The 23,517-nt window shown below is 48.9% G+C and overlaps 1 protein-coding gene across 1 annotated transcript; it reads right to left on the bottom strand.

Annotated features, from left to right (window-relative positions):
* Positions 1 to 1,279: 1,279 nt before the first annotated feature.
* On the bottom strand, positions 1,280 to 23,007 carry LOC144135058 (uncharacterized). Its single transcript, XM_077667817.1, has 8 exons — positions 22,861 to 23,007; positions 17,468 to 17,598; positions 17,152 to 17,255; positions 14,370 to 14,574; positions 11,396 to 11,593; positions 9,193 to 9,290; positions 5,558 to 5,795; positions 1,280 to 1,425 (listed from the first exon to the last, which is right to left on the bottom strand). The coding sequence occupies exons 2-8, from the start codon at positions 17,558 to 17,560 to the stop codon at positions 1,390 to 1,392; spliced, it is 972 nt and encodes a 323-aa protein (XP_077523943.1). The 5' UTR covers positions 17,561 to 17,598; positions 22,861 to 23,007; the 3' UTR covers positions 1,280 to 1,389.
* Positions 23,008 to 23,517: the final 510 nt, after the last annotated feature.

Below are 23,517 nucleotides of genomic sequence, written 5' to 3'. Positions count from 1 at the left end.
GGCAAACTGGACAGCAAACTGTTCGATAGTTTCGGATTCCAGCGCGCGCACAACTGTTCGTCCAGGAAAGCAACCGCCAGCGCGAACAAACCGCGTAAATGGCACACAATTCATGTCCTCGCCACTCGCATCTTTCGCAGCCGCACACGGCGACGCGGCCGTGCCAATTTTGCCAAGCCTGCCTTGCTGGCACCTGCGTGCATATGCTGGTGGTCTGGCATAGTAGGGAGCGTAAAATATGCGAATAAAGGTTTGTTGTTTTTTTTTCCTCTGCAAAAGCACTATGTGGCTCATAAGCAGCAAAACCCGGTGGTGCTGACCATGAAGGTGGTATGAAAACCTCATGACGACACCAGGCTCATGCATGCCGTCAGCAATAGACCATTAAATAGTAATGGGCGATCATAGGCAATGAAGCAAGCATTGGACGAGGCAGTGGTAGTTAGTGATAAAGATAGTTACCAGTTAGTGCAAATTATAGTTAATGGAAGTGGTAGTTCCGGAATGAGAAAGGTTACTAAAATGGTGAGGGTCGTTAATGACAGTTTAGAAAATAAAGGCCTTTAGGTCAGCAAACTTTCGGAGTGAAGGCCTTTAAGGCAAAAGCCTTCCGGGTAAAGGCCTTTCGGTCAAAGGATGCTTTCACATTCACAGCGTGCAAGTACCTTGAGTGCCCATTATAACTTTTTTTTTATAAACACGGATAATAAATTAGAGGTACACAAATTGTGCGTGCAATTATGGGACTTATTATTTGAACTCTTCTTCCTCAGAGGTAAGCTGTGCAGGGCACGTGGCGTCATCTCTAGAGACAAAAAAAGAGCTCCTGTAACTCGAAAAGTTCATTTTTAAACATTGCGTAAAGTCTTAGGTGAAACGCTGCGTATATGTAGTGTCAATTTTTACTAAGGAAAAAACAGCAGGAGGCGGCACAGGGCATACCATTATGGGGCAGGGAAGTTTGCTGATATTCGAGAGATATAGCGAAGCACGATCCACTTCCGCGAACTTCCACTACGCATGCACAGAAAGCCTTGCCGCAACGGGACCAATCAGCACATGCGCACTGGCGGTGCGCAAGAGCGGATCACAACAACGAAACGTGCTGTGCTATGCGTAATTACCACGGCTGGTGCAGGGCAGGTTTTAGATCCCAGAAGAGGCTTTTGCACAGCCCCAACAGGACTGGTGGCAGTGAAGCACATACACGGGCCCGTGTCTGTCATAGTGTAATAGCATTCTGGGCAAGGGGAAATTGTGTGAAACTCGGAGCCACACGTATAGTAAATGCCTGTTTATTCCCATAACCAGAGATGTTCCATATTTTGCGGGACGTATGGGGCGTGCCCTACGAGGTGTCACACCGGTGAAGGGCAGGCTTGTTGGGCTCTACTTCGGCACAGGTGATTGGGTCAGGCCTGTGTACTGTAAACGGGAAAAAGTAAGAGCCATAAGATTAGGTTGTGGACACTCAGCGGAATGAAATAAAAACAGACGCACAAGTAGTTAATAAATTCTAAATTGGGCCCAACCATGATGTACCACACCATTCAGATCAACGTTTCTGGAACATTCTAGTAAGGTTGATTTGAATGGCCTGTAAATGTTTTGTTTGAATAATAATAATTGCTTTTTGGAGGAAAGGAAATGGCGCAGTATCTGTCTCATATCTGCGGACAGCTGAACCACGCCGTATAGGAAGGGATAAAGGAGGGAGTGAAAGAAGAAAGAGGTGCCATAGTGAAGGGCTCTGAAATAATTTCGACAACCTGGGAATCTTAATGTGCACTGACATCGCACAGCACATGGGCGCCTTAGCGTTTTGCCTCCATAAAAACGCAGCCGCCTCGGTCGGGTTCGAACCTCGTTTAAATAACAAATTTGCGAGGCAGGCCTGCTACTGGGTTTCTTCCATTCGTGTGTTCGTGCTTGTTTGATAGAATTAACGGATTAAAGATAGCAAAAAAAAAGAATGTGCCATTAAAGAATCTGAATTTACGTGGATTCTTAAAACTGTTGCTCGTAAAAACCAAACTACAGTAGGATACAACTTAACAGCAGTTGGTAACAGTGAGCCGTGGTCCTCGACGTCCTCTATTGACTAATCTTAACAGTTAACAAACTGTGTTTAATGTTTGACTCTATCAACAAGCCAGAGGCATCAAAATTATTGAGCTTATAATTTCATCTCGCAGTTAACTTCTTGTTTAGGTTGCAAGAAAGATTTAAAGGGTGTTTGAGGATGCCTATAATACGCTTGCATTATGTAGAGTCCAGGCCACCGAGCGTTCATGCTGCGTACAAGACCTCAAAAGCGAGCCGGTCATTTTCAATATATTTTTTTTAAATTAGTGCTTCCACGCCTCGCGGCGACCAGCGGTGCTGGGCTTTCACCTGAATCCCCGCGCAGCCACGTTTCGTGCAGCGCTCGTTACATCAGCAGTGGAGGGCTATCATTGGTTCGTCGTGCCAAATCTTTCTGAAGTCGTGCAGCTACGATGGCCGTGGCCACTCTGGCAGGTCAGGAAGCTCCACCTCCCGGGTAATTCCCGCGTGCAACGGTAGTCACTCAATAGCCAAGGTACCCGTTTTGTCATCAGCACGCCTTTCGTTTGTCGTGTCTCTTCACGCTGTGTCCTCAAAAGACATTAAACTGATTAAGAACCGAAAGTTTGATAAAATGCCAGGGAGTTTGACAGCGATAGTAGGGACTTCTTTCAAGGGTAGGCGGCGTCGATCGCAGTCATATTATTTTGGGGTCAAGAACTTTCACATGCACATGCTACTCAAAGAGAATGTTGCCAAAAGGGCTTGTGGCATGTTTTCGTTCTCTCAATGGTTCTGTCCCATAGCTTCCCGTTGAAGGACTAGACAGTATATTTTTGCTTGCGTATTCATTGAAATAGTTCATTTCATTAATGTGCATGGATCACCGCATGATATTTACATATGACCGTTAAATAATTTTGAACTGAATTTCTTCTGGCTGTTCTGGTTCCATCAATCGAAAAATGGATGTGACGTAGTTGACCTTTGGGTCGGGTGAGGCACGAAGAAAACGGCACTGTAACTGCTGATACGTCCTTTGTTGTCATTCCAGCTCTCAAACAGGCTGTTTTAAGTGTTGCAATGGATTAGATCTGGATATCACCACTTATATTGCAGGTTTTTTTTTTTTTGTGCCTCACGCGGCCTGAAGTCCACTACATGTCACAGCCCTTGTCGGCTGGAAACCGAGACAGCATGAGAAGAAATGGATTTAGCAGTCGCAGACGAAGGTCACGCAATGATTCATGTATCCTAATATCTAATGCATGATTTAAAGAAGCAAACGTGCAACTATAAAATAACGTGTCTATAGCCGTTTCAGAAACGTTACCTCTTATGATAAGTTTTGTGCAAATCAGCTATCATCCAACACTCCCTTTTCCCCACCTGAAGCCAGCCTTTCCAATAAAGTTTGATGAATAGTACAATTAAAGGGCCACAGAAAGGGGTGTTTGGGCTTGACTTTAAAATGCTTGCACTATGTAGGGTACCGGGTACCGAGCGTGCATGCCGCTTGCGAGACCTCAAAAACGAGCGAGAAACTTACAATACAATTTTAAAAACTCCCGCTTTCGCACCTCGCGGCGACACGCAGTGCCGGGATTTCGCACGAAAACCTGGCAGACGACGTCACGTCTTGCAAGTGACGTCAGCAGCCGGGGGTTATCATTGGTTCACAGCGCCAAACTCTTTCAGACGTCACGCGCTACCGCGGTCGCGGCCACTCTGCGCGCCGCAGCCGGCGGAGGTAGGGGAGGGGCCGAGTGAGTGGGGCCGGCGGAGGAGCGCTGCCGTTTTGGCATGCGAGAGGAGAGAGAAAGGCGCGAAGACGCGGAAGTTCAAATTTCGTCTGCATAGCTTCCACAAAACATATTAAAATAATTCTTGCTGGGGGGTAATTATTAACCGTCGTCTTAACATCCCAGACATATCGCAGCTCTATTGAGACCCCCTTTCTTGGTCCCTTTAGGAACGCAGCGCTCATTCCCATTGGTTCAGTAGTTGAATCAAATTAGCACTATGTTTTTCAATCGCGTTAGAAAATTAGTTTGGTTCCCGTCCCAGGCAAAGAAAAAAACACTAGGCTCAATTGGGCTTTCCAAATTGCACATTTGGAATGTTTTCAGCCAAATAAATACGACTGGATCATTTATTTTATTGGACTGGATTCATCTGAAAAGCACAATTTCTTTTGCCTATATGTGTCCACATAGTTAGGATAATAGGTTATTCACGTTATCCTGGTGAGACTGAAGAGAAAGATGTGAAGAAGTCGAGAAGGAAGTTAGTGTTGGTAGAATATGAGAAACAATCGTAACCAGTCACGAACGGAATCGGTGTGAATACATTCCTGCTACAGCGACACATACCATTTCGCGAGTGTGTATCTGCAAAGTTATTTTCCTTCTTTACACTGCTTTCTCTATCCTCAGTTTCGGTTGCCACACCTAAGAATTTGTCCAACCACACAAAAAATTTGCAGAGCAGTTCCTTTGGAATTCGATGCTGAATTTCTGCAAATCGAGCGTACTATACAGCTCTCACTGCTATATTTTGTTCATTTCATTAGTTTTGCATGTCTTCATGAGCAACAATGCCACAGAAGAAGCATTTATTATGATTATGCATGATAAAAATTTGACTATCACTCTAAACACAAAGGAGTAAAAAAGGGGAGTAAGCTGTCCTCTAGTCCACTCCCTTTTATAGTGCGCGAGAAAGCAGCTTACTATCTTTTTACTCCCATATTGGTGTATTCGTGTTTAGTGTGTAGTGCACCCCCTCCAAATGCTTCACGCCATCCCACTAAAAGAATATCGTGGCGCCGTCCCTTGTTGATCTCTTTTCAGGCGACTTGGAACCACACAGCATTTCTTACAGTGGACATAATTCAAGAGGGCATGCAGACGTAAAGGGGCGGCAATCCACCTTTTTCACAAAATGTGGCGTCCTCTGGGGAGTGCGGAAAAATTCGTCTGCCACCCAGAAAACTGGTGGAGACAAACGCACCTGGACACCGCAGGCGCGATTCGGATCCACAGCGCGCCAGCTACGTCTGCGAATGCGAAGTGGCAGGTGTGTGCTTGACAGCTGCCGCCGTCTGTTGCTTACGCCAGGCATTAACGTGAACTGCGCATGCGCAGAAGCTGGCGGCCCGTTTTCTTAATATACTGGGAGGGAAGCTCAGGAGAGGCCCTTGATACCCGCGCTGCACGCCGAAAAGTGCGCTGGAAGTCACGTCCTTTTGCAAGTACTGCTGGAAGTCTGTTCCATTGTCTGCTGCGCATGCGCAAGCGCGCTGAGACGGCGGCTAAGTGGGGGGAGGAGTTGCAGGGGGGAGCCTTCACGGCCGGCTTCAAAAAACGTTATTACCCCTGACTTCTCTTCTTCCATCATGGTTTTCACCTAATGGAGGCGGAAGAGGACAGACACGTGTGTGCAAAGCAGCCATGTAAAAAAGGCGGATCCCGCCTAGCACCTTGGACCATGTTCGTGCATATATACGCACCACGTGGACGTTGTTGACCTGGAAGTTGCGGCTGACGGTGATGGCGCTGACGTGGGTCTCTGTGTCGCCGGCAGTCTTGCTCACGGCGTCGCGTTTGATCACCGTTGGAGACTCGTTCGTGTTCGCCACGTAGATGGTGAAAAAGGTGGTGTAGAATTTGAACACCACCCACGACTGGCTGTCGAGAGGAGCACCGCGCAGGCCGGCCGCCTGCTTGCCACCGTAATACACTGGTATCCTGCAAGAGGGGAGGCACACGACACAGCAGTTCTATGTACAGTCTTGGCCAAAAGTCTTCAGGCCAAAGGCTTTTTTCACTTCAGCCGTATAATCCATTATACGGCACTATTAATGAAGACCGAATTATTTTGAAATACTAGCTGAAGGTTTTTTCTTGCGGTATAGAAGCTTCCTGCTTGACTGAAGAATGTGTAGTAGTGCATGTATGGACGCTAGTAATCGGAGCTGTGCCGCCGTAAATAGCTTGTAGGGGACCCAGTCTCCGTTTAGCTCCCTACAGCACATGTTCATGAAAGTAATTACGAGAGTAGTTTCTTTCGCTGCGAATTTACTTCCGAAAAGTATAGTTCATTGCATTACTAAATTGCTAGACCAGAAAGGAATTCATTAAATTATGTTATCGGGAAAGGTAATTAAATCACAGTAATTTCATAACAGTAATTCAACTACAGTCTTGTCTTATTCAGACTACTAGCAATAATCTTTATTCTAAAGAAATTCGCATAGGTATCTGAGCATCCAACTTTTACGAGATATCGCAAAACCCTTTAAGTCGGGCGGTGGCTGAAGCCACCTAGCCATGACATGAAATTTTACTCTTGTCTTGATTTTAGCCACCAATGAGATAACTTTCGGATAAGCGCTGCGGTGGTGGCGCCACCTGTCGTTCGCGACACGAAGCGCTGGCGGGGCTGCCGAACAGTTGAACCTCTCCCTTCACGCCAGGTCTGAACCACGGTGTAAGAATAACATACTGCTCTGAACCACATAAAAAAAAATGTTCTGCAGTGGGGTGTTCAGATAGCAGCAAAAATTTTCTGGGAAAACATTTCTACAAGTTTACTGATGCCCCTACGAACGCCAGCGCTGCAGCTACTGCCGTTGCCTGAACATGTGGAACAGCTGTACGTGTCGAAACAATTTACTGTTCGCCGAAAAAAGCCGTTGACGCGGGCTTCCTTCTTATGAACACCAAGGCTCATCACGAAAGGCTTGCGCCAGCTCCTTGGGCCTCTCGTACAAGTATCTTCTAATGTGGAGTTTGCATAGCTCACAACAGATGATACGTGCCTGCTGCGTCCTCGTTTTCCTTCTTTGAAGGTACGCGATGTGTCCTAAGCGGTAAACTTCAGCATCTGTTAATAAAAAGTGCACTTAATCATTAAAGGTGAATTCGAGCCAGATCTCTTATAATTTTGGCTCACTATATCTTGAATATTACAGTAAATAAAACAAACGCGTTTTACATGCAGGTTTAAAGGGACCCTAAAGTGATTTTGGCGGTCATATTCCAGTGCATGAAATCTGCAGAGGTGGCCTCTGTGAGTATTCCAGTCAAATTTAAAACCTCGACATGGACCATATAATTTATAAATAATTTTTGAAAATCACGGCTTGCGGTAGCTCGCAACCGATTAGTGCGACGCCTCACTGCGTATGCCCTATCTTAATGACGTCAGTGGGCAGTCTGGGCGAGCCTTCTCATTGGACGTGCCCAGGTGGCGTGTGCGGGATGGGGCGCGAGAAGTGCAGTCCCTACCCGTTTTTTTTTTCTTTTTATGGCGCGTGGGTGTGTATGAGTTGAGAGGGCTGAGGAGGAGCATCATTTCTAATCGCTGATATCTTCAGTGTTTATAAAGGTAGCTTAAAAACCTTTGGGGTGTGGCGACGAGTGATGGAATACCGATCGCTCGTGCGCTTCTCCTGACCTCAGTGTACACCATTTCGTAGTCCCTTTAAGAAGTATACAATGTAAACTGGATAGAATGAAGAGTCTTTTTCAATTTTAAGATCAAGGTCGGCTCGTGATACTTACTACACAAGTACCGGAAATATGGCATAAAATTCGCCCATTCGCAGGGAAGTGGCGTCATTAGACGGGAGTATTCCCATTGGCTGGAGGGAAATGACGTCGCCTGACCAGTAGTTACGTCACTTTAAGTAAAGGCATCAAGAACTTCCCTCCAGCCAATGGGCGAATTTTATTACTGATGACACATTTTGGTCCGATGGGAGCTTCTAAAAACAGAACTGACTCAACGTCGTTTACGCGAATTTCAGACACAGCTAGAAAGGCCCATGCCAGCCGGATTGTGCAGTGAAAACACAGGGGAGAAGGTGCACCTTTTTCCGAGAGTGTTGAGTCACACAAGGTCGCTTAGCAATCTATTAAGGCGGCTGGAAGGCCCATGACGTCAAGAGAGTTGTCACTATTTTAGGACCAGGGAATGCCATTCCAGCCGATCAGCGTAGCACGTCATGTGTCACATCACTTCATTCTGACCAATCAGCATGGACCTCTTCATGTAATTTTCCCGTCTAAGACCTACTGACCTAGAGACCTGAACGGATAGTGCAGTCCCATGGAACTGCATGTGTCAACTTTCGTTAGCTTTTGGCCATTGAGACCTCTAGGCTGCCCTTTTCTTCTGCTATAATCATCATCGTCTGCTGTTATGTGCTTGCAGATTTGATACGTTTCCTTTGGCTTTCTATGCCCTCTCATAATCAGCAGTGAAAAGAGCCATAAGGCAACATTTTGTGATCTAGAACAGAAAGAGTGTCCTGATTTCCTTTCTTCAGCACCACCGCGCCTACTGTAGAGAAGTGGGTGATGGACACGTGGATAAATGATAAAAATGTCCTCTTTGAAATAAAATAAGAGGACGCCATTTGTCTCACCAGTTATACATATATTGGCACCACACTGCCGGTAGTTTATATCCTAGTGGCGAAAGGCGTGAACTAAGGAATGCGAGCTGGAGCAGTGCTGTCTGTGAAGGCCTGTACTTCAGTAAGTCTTGGTGCCGTAGTCTTTGTCGCTGCAAAATCAGAACTGCCACAATCCTCGTGACGATCCCCTTTCCCATCGATGACTGACCAGCCGCGCCAGTCACAGTCTATATCCGGCGCCAGCTAGCCGGCTTCCTCAGCAATGCGTGCAGTTCTGCGGCACATCGCCTCTGCCACACCGCTTGAGCCGCGCGCACAAACGCGTACGCACCCAGCTGGGTCCGTCCGCACGCGGGAGATGGCCCAACCACGCATACAGCACTGTCTTGCCAGTGCGTAGAAATTTCTGCAAGGCTAGGCGAGCTGGAATGCATACACGTACTACCAACGCAGAAAGACGGTCGCTGGAAAAAAATGCGGACTTTCAGGCGAGGTCACGTCGCGCTGGCTCGCTCCTTCTTTCCGGAGAAACGCCTTTATATGGAGTATGCACCGACGTCACAGCGGCGGCCATTTTGAGGTGCATGTTGCGCAGCGAGTGGCTGCAGGCATATCCAGTAGGCTTATCGCCACCTGCTCCAGTATGCGCTGCTGAAGCTGCGCGCTGCTCCACAAAATGGCGCACGGGACGTCCCGGTTAGTCACTGGTTCCTGAAGCTCACCTGTCGGTCGGGGCGCTGCGTGGGTGGAACTTGCCGCCGAAGATGATCTCGCCACCCGCAGCAACGAACACGAACGGCGGCAGCGTGTAACTGGCCCCCTGCGATGACGACGTGCACACGCACCGTACAGACTTAGCAATAATTAAGATTCTATAGTTGAAAAAAGTAATCAAAATCACATATACCGAATAGCTAATACAGAGTCTGAGCATAGCGGAGACTCGTGTGCAGATCGAAGGAAGGGTACGCCGCCTATTTGACACTGGCTGCGGGCGATCAGCTGTCAACACCTGCTCGCAGCACTGAAAAGAGTTGAGGTGCGCGGCACGCTCTGCCTGTAGTCCAAGAGCCAGCCTCCCGCGGGGTAGCGAAAGGGTTCGTCATCATCTTCAGCCTAACCACGTCCGCTCCAGTACAAGGCCTCTCCTATATCCATCCAATTAACCCTGTCCCATTGCCTCCAGCTATTATGAGTGCTGCACGCGTGCACTTCGCGCGATGATGATGCTCCCAAGAACCAGAGCTCTGCCAAGAACGGCGTCCGTTTAGCACTGTCTCCACACAGGGATCCTACTCACTGTTGCGTGTGCGTATCGAGGCGGCCAAATGCGCAGCGCAGAGCAATTGTCCTCCCGCTCTGCACCGAGGGCACGCGCGAAGAATACATACGCTCGATCGTCGTCACGCGACAAAGGGCGTCGGGATCCTACAACAGTGCAATTTCATTATTTCGAACTCGTCGTATTCTAATTTCCTGTTCACTCGAACTGACGATTCGGCTCTGCCAAGATCACATGTACTTCGCTAAGACAAAACGCGCGGGAATTCGGACGCGTAGGCTGATGCCACGGTTAATTCCCAACAGACCGCACACGCAGCCGGCTAAGCTCGCGGCAGCGCAGCACGGGCGCAGCGACTCGCCTCCGGTCCGAGCAGCGATGGGGCCGCAAATCAGTAATCATGGTCGCCGATCACGTGACTACCTCGAGCGCGCGAGGTGCTGCTGGTGCGGTGTGCACGCGTGGGTTGCCATTATCGTCTGTGAACATGTGTCGTGGGAGCATATCGCTGCCCAGCGTGTTCTACGCACGTTGTCCTGGCTACCGTCACGAAACGTCGAGGCATCCAACACGGCATATTCTTCGCCCGGCCAGAACCGGCTTCCATTTTACTCCTGCCCTTTATTTTCCTGCTCATCTGTCGCTGCGGGGGACCTTCAGGCGGGCGCGAAAAAACGGGCTGAGCGGCACTGATGTGATGAATTCGAAAACCGGTGCGTGTACCCATGCCCTCCTGCGGACCGACACCCCGAACCTTCCGCGTCACGAGGCGGATGCTCAAACCGTGCACCATCCATTTTCCTGTCCTTTTCGAGTTCAGACATGCATGGAGGAAGGAAAGCTTAAGAAAGGCCCTCGCGAACCGAAGTGCATGGCAGTGTGCTAGACGTCACGTGTTTTCTCAGGGATTACTGGGAGTCTTTGGCTGATGGCGCTGCCAATAGTAAACTCGGGTGCAGCGGCGTCACCGTTCAGCGTCGTCTGCGTCATCGGCGTGTCTGTCAGTTGGCGGCGTCCCGGCGCGACATGATTGTTGCGCATGCGCAAGCGCGCTGACAAGGCGGCCAACTAGCGAGTGGGAGCCCTCACGTCCGGCTTTGTGACGTAACGGCCTCTCCAAAATTATTTCCTAAATAACTGAATGAATACAAATGGGGTGGAGCGCATTTGGCAGGTTCTGGCGATCTTTCAATAGGAAAGTATATAGCAGCTGGTACCTTACCGGTACTCGTCTGTGGGGAAGAAACGTAGGCTAACAAAAAGGGTTCAGCTTAAAATGAGGGCAACGCAGCGAGCTATGGAAAGGAAAGTCATAACTCGAGGCGAGATGAGTAGGTCAGGGAACAAACGCGGATTAACGACATCCTAGTAGAAATCAAGAGGAAGAAATGGGCTTGGGAAGGGCATGTAATGCGAAGAAAGGTAAGCGTAGCGTATACAGAGCGGCAGAAAGTGGGGCAATCGGATGAGATTAAGAAGTTTGCGGGTGTAAGGCGGCCGCAGCCGGCATAGTACAGGGCTAAAAGAGGCCTTTGTCCTGCAGTGGCCATAGTCCGGCTGATGATGCTGATAATGAAATTCTTTCCTTCCTCCATCATTCCTGATTATCAGTGATGGACTCCATGGTACGAGCAATCGTGTACCTTGCCATCTCCAATCTGCTCGAAGAGCACCTTAGGGTCGTTGGAGGCGTGGTGTAGCTCGTAGACCTTGAACTTCTTGAGCGCCTCCGACTTAGGGTCGTCGAAGTAGGGAAAGCCGTGCCTGACGCGACCGCACACGGCCATGTCGGTGCCCTTAACCTGCGCCTTGATCATGCCTTTGCCTCCGTCCATGGACACCTGCGTCGTCGAACCGTGCGCTGTTTAGTGTAGTGCATCGTGCTCAAGGCGGCACACGTTCTCAAAACACGAATTACCCTATAGGGAGCAAGAAGTAAATGGTCCTTTTGCGAACTCCGTAAAGGAGCCGGGTATGTTGCCCTCACTCAAAATATGGAATACCTATGGTTGGCAACAGAAACAGATACCCTCTTCAAAATGTGGGGAGTGTTCTTGCAGTTACTGAGATCTTAACCTATCTTTGAGTCTCCTCTTACTGGTAACCTCAATACTTCCGGTGCCGCGTTTAAAAATATCCTTCCCTGTCTAACTGCATCAAGTTATTATGCTTTCTGGGGGGAATTTGCCTCCGTTGTCGACAGTAAGCATTCCGTATATTTAGTGATCGAAATCTACGTATACCCCGGGACTTGAGCAGTATACCGTATACTTTTAAAGGGAACGCGCTAGAGAACCGTTTTTTCCTTTTTTTGCTCCCTTATGAGGTAATTCATGCTTGCAGAGTACAGCTATACAGGCACTCTCTCCTGGCTGAGTGGCCTCGCTGTGTGCCGCAACAGGGGATTCCCGCGCTCATCCTCTGCGCAAAGACGATTTCGGAGATATAACAGAACTATAGCGGAGCCGTATTAGCGTAGACATATATCGGATTAGCGACGATGCGCGCGCGCAATGGCGCAGCGGGCGCACGGTAATCCGGAATACGTCTTAACTAACACGTCTGCACTATGCTAAAACTCTCCAATGAACATATGTGCCGGGTAGATGGGCGATCTTGAGAACGTGGCTTCTGTGTCCACGTATCGTAAGTTCAGCTTAAATAGTATGTTAAGCGTCTGCGCCTGCATGTTGACCCGTCACGTTTACAGTCGAGATGACAGCACCGGGGCACCGATCAGTTATATGTCTAATGGTGAATTCCAATCGCAAGCCCGGAGCGGTCTGCACGCTCTGTGACAGAGTGCACGAATCCGACCTGAAATTGCGATTGGAATACACTTGCTCTGGCCAGAGCATGTAGGTGGCGCTCGCGAACTGCTGGCGGAAGTACCCGCCCTTCCTTGCGCTTGCCCGCGCTTTTCGCGCGCGCCGTCGTCTGCTTTTCGACCGTTGCTGCAAGAGGTGAAGACTACACCCGCTGCCTTTTGAGATGGAGGTGACGCCTAAAGTTTATGACAAGCTACTGCTTTCCGACTCGCTGTCGTCAAGCAGAGCGAGCGCCAGTGCGCGATTCACTTTTGAGTCCATAGCGGCGGGCGAAGGTGATCGTCTGCTACGCAGCGCGGAGAGGCGACGGCGCGGCGGACGCGACAAGCCGCCGGAAATGGGGGGTGCTGCTAGCGCCGCTAAAAAGAACGTCACGAAAACTTCCGGTCGGATCCGCCGATTTCGGCGGAGCAGTCCCGACTGCTCCAGGGAGCAATCTCGGCTCGGCAACCGCTCCCTGTCTACCATTGGAAGACGCGATCCGTGGCTCTGATCTGCGTTTGGAATACAGTTGCTCCGAAAAGAGCAGAAAACGTTGCTCCCGAAGTGCTCCAACTCTGCGATTGGAAGTCACCCCGTGCAATGCTAATAGAGTGTTAGGTCTAAACTATAACAGCAACGTGCTGTCGTCTTTCAACGAAACGGCTTTCAAACTACGCGGTCTTAGCTGTCTTCGGGAAGAAGTGCGGTCCCAGCTATGCTGAAGAGTCACGCATTTAGCTGCCACTCGGAAGAAAACAGGTTCTTTTCAATGTCCGCACATGTTTGGTGCGCGCATCACGATGCGTTGTTTGTTATGCAGCACAGGCGGATTTAAACGGGAAGATGACTCCTACTAGGGGAGGAGGTGCCCTAGACTCCTTATATAGCTCATTTCATAAGGGGAGGAGGTGCCTCAGACTCCACATGTAACTGATTGTAACAGAGGAGCTAGGGTGTCTCAGACTCCTCATGTAGCTCATTGCTGCATAAGGGGAAGAAGTGTCTTGACTACTTATGTAGCTCATTGTATAAGGGGAAGAAGTGTCCTAGACTTCTTATGTAGCTCATATACGAGGGGAGGAGTTGTCTCACACCCTTCATGTAGCTCATTGCATCAGGGGAGGAGACCTTATAAGAGGAAGAAGTGTCCTAGGCTACTTATGTAGCTCATATACGAAGGGAGGAGTTGTCTCACACCCGTCATGTAGCTCATTGCATCAGGGGAGGAGACCTTATAAGGGGAAGAAGTGTCCTAGGCTACTTATGTAGCTCACATATACGAGGCGAGGAGTTTTCTCACACCCCTCATGTAGCTCACTGTATCAGGGGAAGAGACCCTATAAGGGGAAGAACTATCTTGGAATACTTATGCAGCTCATATACCAGTGGATTTGTCTCATACCCCTCCAGTATATCTCATTGTATCAGGGGCGGTGATCTTAGACTCCTCATGCAGCTCATTGTACTAGGAAAGAAGGTGTCTTAGACTCCTTGTGTAGCTCATTGTAACATAACTCAATTATCTACCACCATCACTCTCCGTTGGTCTGCTCTTTCCCTTCCGCAGTGTGGAGTCACAGGCCAGAAGCATGTTCCTCTGGTAGACCTTTCCTCCATCATTCCAACCCAAACACCTGTCTCTGTCATCCTAGATGCTGAAGTAAAAAAAAAAAATCTTTGTTCTTGAGGGCGAATTAAGCGTTTCTTTCCTCTCATATTTCCCGTCTGTACGTAGAAGTAATGCTCGCTACGCTGTTCGTATTCACAGCAGGGGGTAAGTTGAAGCATTGAGAGCCAGCTGGTTCACCTGGAAACGGCTGTAGCTGTCAAGCTCGAGTGTGATGATGTGCACGCCGGGGCTCATGATGTGTTTAGCAGTCAGCTCGAGGTCGTAGCGGTGGTGAACCTTGTATACGAGGTCCTTGGTTCCAATCACCAGCTCCCCGCTCGGCTTCCGAGTCACGTACACGTACTTGTTCTCGTGCGTCTTGGACTCGTACTGTATCTCCATGCTGCGCATGGAAAGGACGTCACGAAAAGAAACCCAATGGGCACTGGAACCCTCTTGGACGTCCCGTGGACGTCCTAAACATCCACAGGACATCCAAGGGAGTTTCAGTGCCCATTGGGAAGAAAGCGAAACAAAAGCGGGCAGCAGGCACGTCACGTGAGCTTTCAAGCACCAACTACCAGCACCCTTAAATTAGCGCCATCTATCATCAGTGCGGCCACCTACTCTTTAGCGAACGGTGCGTCGATCTGTGCAGCGATTTGCAGCTATAAGAAAATAATGACCCATCGCCTGCGGCAACAGAGTTCTCCGACGGTCCTTCAATATATGTGCACTTACTCGGCCCACGTCGTATAAATTGGCAGCGCGTATAACTGCCAAGCCGAAGGTGGCAGACGCCATTCCACATATGAACTATATAGCCTTGTGTCATGCACATGCAGTAGCAATGCGGCTCTGCAGGTTACATGATATGGACTGTATACCCCGGGACGTGGGGCGCGCAATAAGGGTACGCGCCCTATCGAAGCGCATGAAATCTATGTATGACGTGGCAGTGGCTTGTGACTTGAACGTCCAAAGGCTGTATACGTAAAGTGTGGGCAATGCCGTATAGGCGAACTCCGAGTTAAACGAGATTATATGGTAAATACGCCATGTGCCTTAACTTACGGCCGTACGACAGCATCAGCTATAGGCAAGCACGACAACAGCAGGAACGGCAATGCGTTCCGTGATAAAACTCTCTGGCTTCAACCGCCTGTGATTCATTAACGCGCACCGACATTGCGAAATGCGTTTTTATATTTATCCCAAATCTAAATGCTGCAGGATTCGACCCGCGACCTTGGGGTCAGCAGCCCAGCGCCCAAACTGCCGAAACACCGTGGAAATGGAAAATGAAAGAGTAACAGAATCGTGTGACCAGCACACACGGCGGAAGCAAGTAGAGCGAGCTGAACATTCAGAATTTGAAGACACGAAACGAAAAAAAAAAACATCACTGAGCGCATTTGTGCCGCAGGTTCATTCCAAAGAATCCTTTAAGTTTTCGCTTCATATACCCCGTGGTTAATCACTCTCGACACAAAACTAGGCTTGACGAGAACAGCGCGCTTTGCATTGTTTGCTTAAAGCAGCGCACAGAAGCTGCCTTTTATTTCTATTAAGCACGAGCGCGCGCGCACTAAAGTTTCTTTCGCATGCAGGTGGTGCAGACACATCCCTGTAGGGGAGCTAAAGTCAGATAATGAGGATCGCCGCAGACAATTCCTCATTCCTCCACAACAAAAATGTAGTCCGTAGTCAAACTGTTCTTGTTCCCTAAACAAGCAGGGAATCACAAGAAAAGAATAAAAGCTCTAGAGTTTTGATACCACGCACGTTTAATATAGTCAAACATTAAAAAGCTGATTTTGTTTACTATATATTGTGATTGGCCAGCGGAGTAATATAGAACGCGGCGGACGATGACCCAATGTTAACAACTGCTATTAATTTCTTTCTGTTCGTAGCGTCCGCAGTACCATCTGGCTCGCTCGAAGCTTCTACTGCACAGCCATGCATGCTGAGATCAAATGAAGTCATCCAAGAATATGGATCTTTGCAATGAGCGGTCTCTTGGCGTCGCCACGCGCCGCGGTAGCTTAGTGGCTACAGCGTCCGGCTGCTGAGACGGAGTACCCGAGTTCGAATACGGCCGCGTTTCGATGGCAGTGGTGGTGACAAACGTTTATTGCTCCCAAAAGAGCAGTACAGTCCAGTCGAAACGCGAAAGGCGCTCGCGTTCTGTGCGATGTCAGCGCACGTTAAAGATCCCCAGGTGATCGAAATTATTCCGGAGCCATCCACTGCGGCACCTCTTTCTTTCAGTCTCACTTTCCTCCCTTCCCTCACGGTGCGGTTGAGGCATCCATCGAGATGTGAGACAGATGCTGCTCTTTTCCTTTCCTCAAAACCAATTTGCAACTTTAGGGGGTAATAATAATAATTGGTTTTGGGGGGAAAGGAAATGGCGAAGTATCTGTCTCATATATCGTTGGACACCTGAACCGCGCCGTAAGGGAAGGGATAAAGGAGGGAGTGAAAGAAGAAAGGAAGAAGAGGTGCCGTAGTAGAGGGCTCCGGAATAATTTCGACCACCTGGGGATCTTTAACGTGCACTGACATCGCACAGCACACGGGCGCCTTAGCGTTTTTCCTCCATAAAAACGCAGCCGCCGCGGTCGGGTTCGAACCCGGGAACTCCGGATCAGTAGTCGAGCGCACTAACCACTGAGCCACCGCGGCGGGGCAACTTCAGGGGGCAGCTGTCGCGCTGTGGACGCCGACGACGAGGGAGCGAAACTGAGGATCGAGCTAATGCTAACGCTTTAAAACACTTTGGTGCATCCCCAGCATGCAGGAGGCCCGAAATGCACCACGGAACGGTGTTAAGCGATTTTACCGTAAGCTTCGCACCTAGAGGCCTACATTCACACATGCATTATGCCAATAGGTTACAAAAGTTTCTATCAAATTCTGTGATCCCTCATTTGGAGCTGTGCATTAGGAAGGATGGCCCTCTTCGAACACTTACGGTTGGTTGGCTTCGACCACAACGACCAGTGAGAGAGCAGATTTGGCGACGAAGCCGCTTGGAAATACGAAGTTCAGTCCGTGCTTGGAGACGTCATGCGGCACCTGCGAAAGAGGTTTGTATGTATGTATGGTTGGTTGGTTGGTTGGTTGGAAGGAAGGAAGGAAGGAAGGAAGGAAGGAAGGAAGGAAGGAAGGAAGGAAGGAAGGAAGGAAGGAAGGAAGGAAGGAAGGAAGGAAGGAAGGAAGGAAGGAAGGAAGGAAGGAAGGAAGGAAGGCAAAGTAGGTACCAGACTGTCGGCCAGGTGCACACTTACGGCGAACATGAAGTGTGTTCCATGCTGCCTCCTGGCCTTCAGGATGACGTTGCGCTGTGCAGAAGTCAACCCGGGCGGTGTGATGGGATTCATCTTGAAGCCGGCGCAGATAGAGTGAGGTGTATTGGGCGCTGCGCAAATTTTTTCACAGTTCAGCACTCCACTGTGGCCATGGCAGATAAGTCACAGATCAGGCGCAGTCATTGGCGGATATTTTAATGCAGAATTGTATTCTATCGCTCGCACTCCAGATTTACACCTACTTTTGCATTCGCACCCACTTTACAGCGACAGCTGTTAAGAGCACATTTCCCAGTTCGGCGGCCTTGGCGCTGGCGTAACACCGCGCTGCGCTGATTGGCCATCATGCAGTGACGTTACGGACGACGTCACCCGAATTAACCACGCTCAGTGGTCCTAACACAGCGACGCCGCGAGTGACATCACGGTTCCGTCACGTGCACCCTACTAGAGAAGACGAATAATATTTGATAACGAATGTTCATAAATGCAAATAGCAGTCGCTGAATCGCGGGTTACAAAAGCGAAATCGTTCTATGAGTATTTTTAAGCATTAATATCATCTCTTGAGCGAGCACTGCCTGCATGCATGCAGGAACTAGAGATCTCCTCGATTTGGCTGCACTTTCTGCACCAGTTCAGGAAGTGCGGCACTCTCGCACTCGATTTGACAGTGCAGCTAGTGCCACCTGCACTTCGGCACTCGATTTGGCCTCGTGCTGCACGAGTTCTTCTGCACTGCTGCACTAGCCTCCCGGCGAGTTCTCTTCTCGTGCAAGTAGTGCAAGGTGCTTGGCGCGCTCCGTAGCAGACGGCTCCGCGGCCATGCTTGTTTTGTGACGGCCGCGTACCCGTGAAAGACGCGGCATCTGCGCCGGGCCCTCACCAAGCAGCTGAAATGACAGTGCGCGTATATGTGTGTGTATGCGCGCGCGTGTGCGCGTGTCTGTGTACGCGCGTAAGCGACTGGCTGGCATGGCGCACGTACGGAAGTACGTACTGCGTATGGGTTCGCATCTTTCTGTCCAGCCTTGCACGTTGCTTACACCATTTCTATTTTGTGTGCAATTATTATTATAGACGCAGCACGATGGAGCGCTTCCATAAGAGGCAGATTGTGAGATGTTTTATAATACGTGGGCGATCGCAACGTTTGTGGCTCGCTGCGACGTCAGTACCTCCGCTTACGACAGCGACTGGGCTTGAGGTCGCCGTCAGCCCACACCTTCGCCTGCCACTTAGCCTCTGACAGTCACGTCGCTGTCACCGTCCGCCGAAAGTGAACGCGGTTGAGTTCAAATATAGATCAGGCAACTCTTGGCGGACAACCGTAGTCACTTTTCGATAGGACGGAAGCAGCCTGAATCACGCGTATGGACTGTAAAAGATCGTCTCGAGCGGTAGTCTGAATAACCTGTCTAATTAATTGTTGCCTCTTCGAAGCACCCGTTGAATCAGTGACGGTCGACCGGCCTGCGCCCCTTTAAACAACGCAACGGAATGAACGGTGTCAAATTCTTCACCACTTTTGGAATTAACAAAGTTCATAGCCGCTCCACGAGATGTGCCACTTGGAGCAAATACACACCGTGCAATGCAGCTAGCACACTCTCGCGCATATGTGAAAACACGCGACAAACACCAACACGTACATGGCCGCAGCAGACGAAAGTTTCTGCACTTCTGCACTCGATTTGGCCGCTGCACCGACAGCACTAGTGTCGGGCTACACTCGCGGCGCAAGAACTGGCACTACACTGACACGGCACTTTTGTGAACTAGTGCGGAAAGTGCAGCCAAATCGAGGAGACCTTTAACTGACAAAGAAGTATCAGATCTTGACAGAATACACGGCCTTGTACAGGCAGTCGGTATAGAATGGAATGCATTTTGGCAGCAGTTGAACCCTCGTATACGTGCGTACCTGCAATTTTTCCTTTTTATTTTTCTCGCGTATAAGGAATTTTTTTCCACGGCCGTTACCGCGATTAGCTTCCACGCCCTGCCAGTGCGCACGCGCTGAATGGTCCCGAAGCGGCAGACGTGTGCGCAGCTGGCTGGAATATGGCGGCATCTTGCGCACTCAGGGCTATCTGCGCATGCGCAGTGACTACCTGCGGCAGCGGATCGCGCTATGCTAAATAAAAAGATAGCATAGCGCGATCCGCTACCATGAGCCGCTTCCGCGGGGCGCCACTGCGTGTGCACAGAACGCCCTAAGGGCGCCAGATGGCGCCACGTTCCCGTCAGCTGCGCGCAGGCCTGCCCCGCGGAAGCGGGTCTTGTATAACGGATCGTGGATCGCGTTATGCTGCAATATATCTTATTTACCGTTTTGTTTCGACACACAGCGTGACCGCGCCAAGTTAAAACAGAAAGCACGAGGACCAACGTAAGCGTTGACTGTGCACTTTACTGCACAGCAGTTATTGCTTGCAGTTGACACGTATTCTTACCTATAAAGCAAGCAATGCCGAAAAAATAGCCGAAACTGCGAAAACACGTCGACATGAATATGAAGAGGTCCTGCCGCGCGAACCACATAAACCAAGTAAAAGTTTATTCCTCCTCGTATAGGTAAATGCCTTTTCTTAGCCGCCGGTGCTTTTGCTGATGGCCCATTCTGAAGTCCGACGATAAAGTTTCGAGGAGGATAACGAGGAAAGCCAGGGACGGGGTGGTAGGAGGAGAGGTGGAGTGCGCGGGAGAGGGGCCTGACTTCAAATTCTGTAGAATTTGAGAGCTCGCGCTGTGTGGGGGGGGGGGGGGGGGGGGGGCGCAGCCTTCCATGGACTGGACATATGCATATGCAGCCGTGCAAATGGCGTTAGCAGGTGTGACTTGAGCCAGTTCCGCCCGTGTGTGTCGTGCGATGACCGAAAGCAAAGATACCACACTTGTCAGAGAGAAGTATCACCACGCAGCTGCGCTGTCTATTCGTATTTCCGTGGGTCATTGCCATTTTTCTTCGCTTTGCTTCCTTAGCAGCTTCGCCTTTGGTATGATAATCTTCGATGACACTGCCTGTACTGCTCTCAGTCATATATCGTCACTAATTGTAACTTTCAGTTGTAGAATGTCAAAAGAATGAACACTGCATTCTATCTTCCTCTCCTTGCCTATCAACTCACATTGATAACATTGTATGCTTTCCTGCTCTTCCAGGGCCTCTTGCATATAACATTTTATTGTCTCTACCCGTTCGAGCCAAAGTGATGATATTGCATACTTTCTTATTCTTCCAGTCCCTCCTGGGTAACACTGCTCTATTTTCCTCCTTTTCCAGATCAAAGCACATTGATAACACCGTTTTCTATTTTCCTATTCTTTCCAATCAAATCACACTGGTGACATTGTATTCTACCTTCCTGTTCTTCTAGAACCTCCTTGATAAACCCTAGCTTACTCTTCCTGCTCCTCCTAGCTAACATTGCCTTCTATTTTCCTACTATTCTTCCCCTTAAAACCACAGTGATAACATCGTATTCTACCTTCCTGTTCTTCTAGAACCTCCTTGATAAACCCTAGCTTACTCTTCCTGCTCCTCCTAGCTAACGTTGCCTTCTATTTTCCTACTATTCTTCCCCTTAAAACCACAGTGATAACATCGTATTCTACCTTCCTGTTCTTCTAGAACCTCCTTGATAAACCCTAGCTTACTCTTCCTGCTCCTCCTAGCTAACATTGCCTTCTATTTTCCTACTACTCTTCCCCTTAAAACCACACTGATAACATCGTATTCTATATGTACCTGTTCACGAGGCCCTCCATTATAAAAATGTACATCTATTCTATCTTGCCCTTCCCGATCATCTCACATTGATGACATATTCTGTTCTATTTTCCTATCCTTCCGGGTCAAATCCCGCTGATGATATTGCATATTATCTTCCTGTTCTTCCAGGCCCTCCTGGATAACATTGTGTTCTATCACTCTCATTCCCTCATCAACTCACTTTGATAACATTCTATCTATTTTCATACTCTTCTTCTCGTTTAAACCACACTGATGACATTTTATTCTGCCTTCCTGTTCTTTCAGACCCTCCTGGATAAGGTTATTCTATCTTCCTGTTCTCCAGGCTCTCCTGGATAACATTGTGTTCTATCAACCTCTTCTTCCCAAAAAATGCAGTGATAACATTGCATTCTATTTTCTACTCTTTCCGATCAAACCACATCGAAGACATCATATTCTACCCTCCTGTTCTTCCAGATCCCCCTGAAAGCATTGTTTCTTATTTACCTTGCAATCGACCTACATTAATAATACTGTATTTTGTTTTCCCGCACTTCCAAGCCTCCTGGATAACAACACTCTTTCTTCTTGGTCCTCCTGATTACATTGTATTCAAATTTTCTAATATCCGTCCCGATCGCCCCGAATTGATAGCGTATTAGGTCTTTATTCTAGTCACTTCTGGATGACACTGCACTCTATATTCTGCTTTCAGGTCCTCTTGAATAACTTTGTATTCTATTAACTCGATAGCGTTGAGGAGCTCGTGGTGCCCAAATTGCGGCGTCGTTGACCGTGAACCAAAAATCCGCGAAAAATTCGCGGAGAAGCAACGTTGGAGGCAGGTGGACCACATTGTTCACGTAACCTTGTGGTGTGATCACTATCTGCCCACTGGACCGAACTGCGCAGTGGCAGGTGGAACTAATGATCGGTAGCTAGTGGTTGCTCGGGAAGAGCAACCTGAGTCGCACAAGCGCCACCTGTGGAAGCACCTGCCACATCGTAGGGCAGTGGCGCATCGCTTAACCGCTGCAGCACTGCGCCAGGAAGGAGTGTGAGGACTCCAGAGATCTATGAATGTTAAGTAGAGAATGACCTTCTGCATGCATGGCAGTTAAACCACTTTGCTACCACGCGATACCCTTAAGGCGGAGCTTAAGCGTCCTTTGCAATTGTTTGCCTGTTCTTTCCGATCGACCAACATTGATAACACCGTATTCTATTTTCCTGTTCTTTGAGGCCTTCCTGGATGAAAAGTGTCTCAATTTTCTACTCTTCAAGGTCCTTCTGGCCAAAGTAATATTTTCCTACTCTTCTTCAAGACCGACCCTCATTGATAACGTGGTATTTTATCTTAGTGGTCCAGGCCCTCCTGAATAGCACTGCGTCCTGCATTCTTCCTTCTTTGGGGTAACCTGGATAAAATTTTATCAGGCCGCAAATGGACAGCAGAAAAACCCGAGGATTAACCTTGTAATCGACTCTCATTTAATGCACCTGCGGTATCCAGTGCGGTACCCTGATATGGATTAAATGATACCCGGACGTCTCGTTCGAATCAAGCTCTGCAGAGTGACCACGCAGTTAGCACCTCCAAAGTATACGCGTCATGATTCTGAGATATACTCACGTTTTTTGTAGCGAGCTTAGAAAGCTCTAGCGTTATTAGGAATAAAGGTCGTAGCTTGCTTGTGATCGAGCCTCTGCGGACTCTCAGTGTAGCGTCTGGCACGCACTGTCGGCTGCGCTGGAAGTTCAAGGAAAAGAAATGCTTGCCGCAAGCTCGTAGCATTCGTTTTCCAACCAAAGAGATCGCATCGGCCGAATGCAGTATTTATGGGTATGCGGGCTCTTTCTGGGTTCCTAAGGCTATTTATTATCTACCGATCTGCAGCTACTGAATTATGCACGTATTCATATACTGTTAGGAATTTATGAACGTGATCTGTACCTGCATATGCCATGATGGCAAAGAGTTTGAACGTTGTCTCGACTGGCTGCCACCGAATGGGCGCTTAAACTCCCTTAGATGTCCTGTGGAGTTTCAGTGCTCACTGGGATGCATAGCTGTCATTAGCCGAGAGGGCATTTAGCAAATTTATGATGCGAATAGCATTAAAGCAACATTAGATGCTTCGGTGCACCGACCAAGAAGACTGGTTTTCGAAAAGGTTATTCGACAATAGATGGTATTCACGTCACCAGTCGTATTGCAAATAAATGTTCAGCATATAGTGCTTTCCACAGCGCAAACCTGTCTACACCCGTAACGGCATAATTCCATCTT

The sequence above is a fragment of the Amblyomma americanum genome, chromosome 5 (assembly GCF_052857255.1).
Source record: "Amblyomma americanum isolate KBUSLIRL-KWMA chromosome 5, ASM5285725v1, whole genome shotgun sequence".
Classification (NCBI taxonomy): domain Eukaryota; kingdom Metazoa; phylum Arthropoda; class Arachnida; order Ixodida; family Ixodidae; genus Amblyomma; species Amblyomma americanum.
This window is presented reverse-complemented; position numbering and strand designations above follow the sequence as displayed.

Excerpts from the sequence above, each read along its gene's own strand:
- LOC144135058 (XM_077667817.1), bottom strand. The coding sequence starts at position 17,560 with ATGAATCCCATCACACCGCCCGGGTTGACTTCTGCACAGCGCAACGTC. Across the intron at positions 14,575-17,151 it reads GTGGTCGAAGCCAACCAACC|CATGGAGATACAGTACGAGT; the intron begins GTAAGTGTTCGA and ends TTCCATGCGCAG. Across the intron at positions 1,426-5,557 it reads AGGTCAACAACGTCCACGTG|TACACAGGCCTGACCCAATC; the intron begins GTGCGTATATAT and ends TCCCGTTTACAG.